We start from the raw sequence: 9270 nt of genomic DNA on the forward strand, positions 1-9270 counted from the left end.
TTTCATACAATTTTCCCTATGAATTATCACACATTGAGTTTACACCCTGAATGTGGCTGGAACTCGAAAATCATTGTTGGTCCCTAAGCGAAATATTAGTTTGACTGATTACTTAGTGGAAGACTATTACTTGCATATGAAAGCTTAAACTGATTTCATTTAAATCAATAAACTAAATCTCAATAGTTGTCTGAAAATATTAAGTATAAATGATAAAGTTTATCAAAAACATCTGAGAAGAAAATTATAGTAACACTCTGACTCTATCTATCTATGAAGTCTTTACTGTCTAAAGATAGGTGTCGGGACAAGATCCACAACAACCATAAAACACTACTGCTAAAGAAATAAAACGGGAGGCCTCACCAAAAGCCGATGAAAAGATGATATGATCTCAACGAAGCGCTTGTTGATAATCCTGAATACCTGAATTTGCATCATAAAATGATGCAGCGTCGAATAACGTCTATACATGAAATGTATTGTATTTAATAAAACCGAAGGAACAAATATCTAAAGTGAAAATAACTCATTTGAAGTAAAGCATAAATATGAAATGAATTCATTAAAAACTTTACAAATAGGTATGCAATGGTAGTAAATACTAAAATAAAATACTTTACTTTCTTGGAGGAGTTTCTCTAATCGACTACCATAATTATAAATCTTGTGATGATATAACATATTTGTAACACCCCAAAAATTTATAATTTGCGAAAAAGTTTGTATCGGGTGATTCTTATATTGTTCTTAGGTGTTAAGGTCAATTCTTTAGGCGAGAATGAATTTGGATATGAATTAAGGTCACAAGAATCCCCTAGCACAAAGTTGAGTTGAAAGTTCCCTAATTAAGTTTTGATATAAGATTCTACTTAGGTCAACTTCAAACGATCATATCTCTCAGAACATAATAAATTAGGTGGCACATGAACTATCACACTAATTGTCAATGAGTTATCATTCCAACACCAAAAGTTTGCCTCATTCCGAGTCTAGAGTAAAAAGTTATGATTGTTTACCAGAGACTACCATAGTAGAGTTTTCTGAGTCAGTGATCTACGAATCTCTTTTACAAGTTGTAGATAAAGCTACCACATGTACTGTTGACTCGTGGAAAAGTATTGGCAGTCAAATTTGGGGTCTAATTCCTATGGACCCATCTACAAGTCGTAGAAACCTCTGTTGACTATAGTTGGATCCGTAAAATGAACTTTTCAGCCTTAAAACTTCAATAGGAATTTCACAGATGGAATCTACGGTCCGTAGATCAAACCACGAACTGTAGATGACCCCGTGGAAGATTTTCAATAGCTTTTTAAGTAGGGTTTTTTCTGTATCTTCCCACTTTTCCTAAGCCCAAACCATGATGTTTTAACTTCAATTAGAGGAATATATTCCACCAAGTACCCAATTTTCTTTTACTTTACCCTCTCAACTCCCCAACTTAAAGAAAATCGCAAAGAAGATAAAAATTAGGATTTCAAGGCTTCTAATCAGGTTTTTCTTCAAACTTCTTCAAGAACTTTGTTCTTCTGGATGTGTAAGGTTATTCTCAGTGATGGATTGATTTCGTCATCACGCCATACATCTCAATTCAATCGGTAGAAACTTAATCTAGGATTATATCCTTAGTTTCGAGAATTCTTGATATGAGTTAAGTTAATTGAGTGTGAGTTCTAAATTCTTGATATGTGTTAAATTAATTGAGTGTGAGTTCTAAATTCTTGATATTAGTTAACTTATAATTTTGAGTTCTAAATTCTTGATATGAGTTAAGTTATTGATTATGAGTTCTAAAATCTTGATTATGAGTTGAACTATATTATGCATTGAAATTTTTGAGTTGTTGTTCATGTTTATATTCCTACACGAACCATAATTACCTAGTTTTGATTGAAAGTCTTTTAAACAAGCATTTTTCCATTTATTGATTTATAAAAGCTAAAAGTGAGTTCAAAAGCAAGTTAAAGTACAAATTTCTTTTTTGAAAAGAGTTTAAGGGAACTAAATGATTCCAAAACATATCATTTTTTTCATTGAAAAATGAGTACTATTTTCAGAAAGATATAAAGAGTTTTCAGAAAAATTGAGTACAAAACATACCTTTTAAAGAGGCCCTATTTTTACTTGAGCTTTGAGTTATATATATATATATATATATATATATATATCGGACAACTCACGTCCTCCATAAACCACGTAGTCAGTGTGGGTTAGAATCCCACCGACTTTCGGGCGACTCCTCACTGCACTTGAGCAGACCTTTATAGTGGATCTATGAGTTGAGTTTATTCTATACCCCAACAAGGTATAGGATAGTTCTGGCAGCATGTGCGAGACAATGTATTATCACGAGGCTCATAGTGATGGTTGTTAGTTAGAGCAACTCCCCAATAAAACAAAGTAAATTATATTCTTTTATATATATATTTTTAGTTTAGTATTTGCTATTATTGTATCATTACAATAAGAACTTAAATGATTTTTCATCATGATTTATACTATATTTCAGTTAAGTTACCTCTAGACGTTCAGTTTTGTTATTTAACTATATGATACATTCAATGTATTGATGTCATTCGACCTACATATTTTTGTGATACAGATTTAGGTACTTAGGATCTTGAACATGAGTTTCGTTGAGATCACTACATCCGCTCGTTAGCTTTTGAGTAAGGCATCCTTGCTTCTAGAGGACTCTAGTTTTTATAAGTTGTTAGTAGGTGTCGTGGGCCTTGTCTTGACACTTGATAACGTTCAAATATACCTCTTGAAAAGAAATATAAACGATCGTATGCAATATATTTACCCAACTATGAGTCGGGTCGATCCCACAGAGAATATAGAAGAATATTATCAATAGCAAATATTTAACTCGATAGTCGTTATATCAAAATGGGGGGATTTAAATTGAAATAAAATAAAAACAATAAAAAGATAGCTTTGAACTAAGTATTTATTTATATTCAGATTATTAAAAGTAACTAGGAATGTGTTCCCCATAAGCTCATAACGCGGTAATCCTAATAATAGTAATCCTTTTCTAGTATGCAAAGTGATAAGTTAGGTATCTCTAAATCCTTGGTCCGGCATTTAGAGAATTTCACCCCGCACCTTGGTCCGACTACGTGTGTATAATTTACTAACCCTTACCTTTACCTCATATTAGATATCATAATCGATGTTTGGCTTAGTTATTACTTCGCATCAATCGACACTAGCCTATTAGATAGTATCACACTAAATCTATGTTGATAATTCTTTTCTTGTTGATTACCTCCTTGGTCCGGCAAGTAGCAACAAGACGAGTTCTAACGCGTGCACTCGTTAAAAAGACTTCTAAATGAAAGAATTATCAATGCATGCAAGACACTATTCAAGAATTGCTTATTTACTATTCATACTTTGTTAATCGCTCATCGTTCCCACAACCCTAGTTATGAAAGTTAGCTACTCATTATCTCAAAAACACAATCAAAATTATTAAAATAAATATGCTTGTGTTAATCATAAAAAGTTAAGAACAATAGCTAAACTATCTTTTATTAATCACGAATACAAATAAATAATAAGGGAGAAGAAAGAATAAACCACAATTCTCCGGCCTCCACGGCGGCTCTTCCAAAGTTCCTAAGCTAGAAGAAAATTTATATTGTGTCTTGTATCTTCGTTCTTGACCCCCTCTCCTCAAATAATTATTTCTATGCACTATTTATAGATGTAGGAAACCCTAAATAAAATAATTGAGTCCAAATTAAATTAGGAATCCAAAACCAAAAGGAATTGAATTCCTTTTTCTCCGCGTGTAGCTTCCAATTTTGTGCGTGCAACTTCTTTTGACGTTGCTGCCTGACACTTGGACCAGCAGGTAAGTTCTTTCCTTATTTGCAAATAAATTATATTAATATTATATTAACTTATTTTCATTAAGCTGTCTGCTTGATTTCCTTTTTCAACTTTCCATCTTTAATTCGTTTTAGCTCCAAACTTCTTCATTTTTTCATCAATTTAATCCTATAAATAAAATATACCATTTAACACAATTCATAAAATTCATGCTAAAAAGGACAAATATAAATAATAAATGTGAGGAAATAATGATTAAAAAAATATATTTTTAGCCTCACATCAACACTCATCTTTATACCGTAAATGCTTCATAGATGGATATTTTTGGAGAGTCTGTCCATTTCAAATGTTTTATTTAAAACTTATGTTTCATACTAATATATTTAGAGAGTTTGAGATTCAGTAAACTGTTGTTAAACGTTTCTTTCAGATTGATGCTTGAGTTAGTCTTCCGCTCATAGTTAGTCAAGATGAGGATTCACTTGGGGACCAACAATGGTTCTCGAATGTCGATCACGTCTAAGGTGTAGGCTCGTATCGTGACAGTCTTTCCTACATTGCCAGAACCGCCCTATACCTTGTCGGGGTATAAGACGTAACTGAACTTATGAATCCACTAAAAGCCTTATTGAGGCTAGCGCTAGTGAGAAGTCGCTCAAATTTCGGTATGATCCTATCTACGATGGCGGCATAGTTTATGGAGTTTGAGTTGTCTTAACTCTCACCCGAATCGGTGCTCGATACTAGCTCATATAATAATACTCATTGGGTTGAGTTCGATTTATGAAATTATATTAATATGAAATGATATATGCTAAACTTGTATGAGTCAAAATTGGGTGTGTGCATCAATCCGTTCGATTTATCAATATGATATTTTAATCGATTTTTCCTTTATCAATTTGATCCTTAATGTTTCGATTTCCGATTTAACCAATAACAAAATGCATATAAATCTTAATGGATAATCGATTTATCCAATAACCAATATTAAAAAAATAAAAATTAAATTGATAACCTGATAATTATTTTTATAAAATTACTTAAAATTGCTTTATGCAATAATCCAATAACATTTTTTTGATTTGATTTATCAGTCTGTTTGATTTTGACATATCATAATTAAAACTCTTTAGGAAGGAACGTTAGTTGAGTTTCAATTAGTTAGAGGATAGCTATTGTGAGTTGTGACTTATTTAATCCCCATAGTTAAATCTCTTTAGGGAGGAACGTTAGTTGAGTTTGGAGGATAGTTATTGTGACTTATAATATAGTACTAATACTAATATACTAGTAATTTAATTAGCTTCGAGCCCCCACCCCCATCCCACTCAAAAAAGTTCCTTTGCGTCAACTCCAACTAACGAAATCTTCCTAAGTTTGGCGATTCGGCAATTTCCTAACTTTATTGTTTCCTTCCTCGTTACTACTTCTCACCTCAATCGCCGATCTCAAAATTTTCTTCATTCAATACGCTGCTCTTGTATATGAAGCCGAAAGAATAATCAATTGAGGTAAATCACTCTCTTTTTCTTGTGATTTATACAGAAATTTGAGGATCTATATGGTATGGGGGTGTTTAAACTATGCCGTCTATTACTACTTGTTATAATCGGAAGTTTTTCTCATTTGATTCGATTTTCTGTTTCTGATCCGGGTTCGGATTGTCCTCAAACCCGGAGTGCATCTCTTGTGAACTTCACATACCAATTTTCCATGGCACAGCATCAATTACGAGGTGTGCTTAATGTAATCGATGATTGTTCGTTTAAGGTTAGTCAATTTGATATGCTGGAAGGGTCTGATGTGCGTTGGTGGGGTGCGGTTGGGGACCATTTGGAAAACCTCACAAAGGGTTTTGTAGTTTCCGAGCAGAAGCTGAATAAAACTTATAAAAGTGATGGATTTGTTGTGAAATTGATGAACAATGTGACGTGGGATGATATAAATGTTTTAGCTGTTTGGGATCTTCCCATGGCTTCGGATTTTGGGCACGTTGTTTTGAGGAATTTGACGAATGGGACTGAGTTTTTAGCCCCTCTGCCTAGTTTGGTTAATGGGACTGTAATTAAGGGAAATGGGATGCCTACAATGTTCAATAATTGTAAGGTATTAGCAGATAATTATAGGGTTAGGTGGAGTTTGAATGAGGAACACGATGTGATTGAGATTGGATTAGAGGCGGCTATAGGTTTTTTGAGTTACATGGCATTTGGATGGGCGAATCCGAATGCTTCGAGTAGTTTTATGATGGGTGGTGATGTTACCGTCACGGGGTTTAAGGAAGATTTATCTCCATTTGCTGATGATTATTTCATTACCAAGTATAGTGAGTGTATGATTAGCAAGGATGGGAGAGTTGAGGGTGTTTGTCCTGATACTATATATGAAGGATCTGATCCGGTTGGATTAGTGAATAATACGAGGTTGGTTTATGGGCAAAGGAAGGATGGTGTGTCCTTTATTAGGTTTAGGAAGCCATTGAAGTCCATGGATACAAAGTATGATTTGCAATTGAATCAAAATGCTACAATGAGAGTGATATGGGCTTTAGGTTTGATAAAACCTCCAGATAGTCTCCGACCTTTTTATCTTCCACAAAATCATGGTGGTAGTTATGGGCACTTGACACTGAATGTCTCGGAACATATTGATGATTGCTTGGGGCCGCTGGATGCAGAAGATAAACAAGATCAAGACCTTGTCATTGCAGATAAAAAAGGACCTCTTGTTGTTTCAACAGGTCCAGCTGTGTTTTACCCAAATCCTCCAAACCCTTCAAAAGTTCTTTACATCAACAAGAAAGAGGCACCCCTTCTCAGGGTAGAGAGGGGTGTTCAAGTAAAGTTTTCAATTCAGGCGGGGCATGATGTTGCCTTCTATATAACCTCAGATCCACTTGGTGGAAATGCTACATTGAGGAATATGTCAGAGACTATCTACTTTGGGGGCCCTGAAGCACAAGGAGTTCAAGCCACTCCCACAGAATTAGTTTGGGCTCCTGATCGTAACACGCCAGATTTAGTTTACTATCAGTCTCTATATGCTCAGAAAATGGGGTGGAAAGTTCAAGTGGTTGATGCAGGCTTACCTGATATGTATAACAGCAGCGTAGTTCTGGATGATCAGCAGGTTACTTTCTTTTGGACGTTGGCTGAAAATTCAATCTCCATTGCAGCTCGAGGGGAGAAAAAGAGTGGTTATTTGGCAATTGGTTTTGGTCGTGGTATGGTGAATAGTTATGCATACGTGGGCTGGGTTGATGACACTGGTAATGGGAAAGTAAGCACATACTGGATTGATGGAAGAGATGCTTCCAATATTCACCCAACTAATGAGAATCTGACACACGCAAGATGCAAGTCAGAGAATGGTATTATTACTATGGAATTCACCCGTCCACTACGTCCCTCTTGCGATCTGGATGATAAGCCGGAGTGTAATAATATTGTTGATCCTACGACACCACTCAAAGTCATCTGGGCCATGGGTGCTCAATGGTCAGATGACCATCTGAGTGTGAGAAATATGCACTCCGTCACAAGCAGCAGGCCTATCAGAGTGCTGCTCATGCGTGGTTCAGCAGAGGCAGAGGAGGATTTACGGCCAGTGTTAGCTGTACATGGGTTTATGATGTTTCTGGCTTGGGGAATATTGCTGCCAGGTGGTATTTTAGCTGCTAGATATTTGAAACATATCAAGGGAGATGGGTGGTTTCAGATTCATGTTTATCTACAGTATTCTGGATTATCGATTGTCTTCCTTGGCTTTCTCTTTGCTGTAGCCGAACTTCGCGGTTTGAGTTTCAGCTCCCTTCATGTTAAGTTTGGAATGCTGGCCATAGTTCTTGCTATTGCACAACCTATCAATGCATACCTACGACCTAAGAAACCTGGAGCAGCGGAGGAGGTTTCTTCAAAACGGTTTGTTTGGGAGTATATCCATGTCATTGTGGGCAGGGGTGCCATTGTTGTTGGGATTGCAGCTCTTATAACTGGAATGAAGCATTTAGGAGAGAGGTATGGTGACGAAGATGTTCATAGGCTGATGTGGGCTTTAATTCTGTGGATTCTTGTTGGCGTTTTGACAGTGATATATCTGGAGTATCGTGAGAGGAAGAAAAGGCGAGATAGAATATCCGGCAGAAGCAATTGGGTTCTGGGTAGTGGTGAGGAGGAGGACACTGACCTCCTTAGTCCAAGCCAGGCAATGGCAGAGAAAGACTCAGGTTCGTCTGACTGCATGGAAGTTCAGCTAGAACCAATGGGCAGATAAAGATTCACATGTAGGCATGTTCTGTAAATCTGTTATCACAAATTTTGGGGTTGTTTCTAGTCCAACAGTTACCTGTTTTGATACAAGGATTCTTGATGATAAAGATCTACATATTACTATATGCCAAGAGGCAGGTTCTGTTCCCACTTTTGGGTCCTGCAGAGGAGAGATACTCAGCTGCCTGTATTAGATACCAGCAACATTTTTTGAGGTAGTTCTAACTAGGAGCCATCAAATTGTTACATTTGTGTACATTAGCGATGTACCGTTGAGTTCATAGAATGGATTTGAACCATGTTCCCCCATTATTTGTCTAAATTGAAAAAAAGGAACATCGAGAGGAAAAGGATAAAAAGATTTACGCGGGAAGGTACAAAACAATTTTCTATTGCAGCTCAGTTTTTCTTCATGCATTATACTTGATTGGTCAGGCAATTTTTTTTAGCAATTTAAATGATCTTTGGCGCTTGACTAGAGCTGCCTCTCTATCCTTAATGAGACTAATGTGAACTCACTTTTAATACAAGGAGAAATGTGTATTTGCTGTGTTCTTATTGCAAATTTCATGTATAATCGATTGGGCATGTATACTTGTTGAAGGGCAAAGAAGTGGAGCAGGTGTTGATGATTTTTCCTGAATAGAAACTATTGTAGCAGGTACTCTTCATGTATGCGCAGGTAATCTACCTTTAGGGAAATTTTTGTTTCGGATAGGGTTACAGAAATACAACTGACGGGAATTTTAGTTGCTCAATTGGTTTGGTACGAACTTTCACTTTGTTGGTGAGAGTTTGATTAATTGCGATGTATATATAACTTTGATAATACTACACCTAGTGGAATTTGACCATAAAAGCAAAATCAAGAACCAGCCAACGTTGGATAAGGAGGAGATGCAACAAATTATGCTTGCTCATTTGTATTCATCTTATACTCCATTTTATATCCAATCAAAATTTTACAATCAAATGCAAACATATTCAGTAAATAAATTTAGCAAATTCTTTTGGGAAACATGGATTAAACATGTCATTGCTATTAAAATTAGACAAGCTGCTTTTTGAAACCCAATTTGTCAACTTTAAAATCTGAAAAAATCGTATAAAAGAGTAAAAAGGAGGAAAAATAATATGTCCTTAATATTCC

General features: G+C 35.6%; 1 protein-coding gene across 1 annotated transcript; it reads left to right on the forward strand.

The window, feature by feature from the left end:
- Positions 1-5169: 5169 nt before the first annotated feature.
- On the forward strand, positions 5170-8668 carry LOC125874507 (cytochrome b561, DM13 and DOMON domain-containing protein At5g54830). The gene has a single exon (XM_049555406.1). The coding sequence runs from the start codon at positions 5419-5421 to the stop codon at positions 8122-8124; it is 2706 nt and encodes a 901-aa protein (XP_049411363.1). The 5' UTR covers positions 5170-5418; the 3' UTR covers positions 8125-8668.
- The last annotated feature ends 602 nt before the right edge of the window (positions 8669-9270 follow it).

This window comes from Solanum stenotomum, chromosome 8, assembly GCF_019186545.1.
Source record: "Solanum stenotomum isolate F172 chromosome 8, ASM1918654v1, whole genome shotgun sequence".
Classification (NCBI taxonomy): domain Eukaryota; kingdom Viridiplantae; phylum Streptophyta; class Magnoliopsida; order Solanales; family Solanaceae; genus Solanum; species Solanum stenotomum.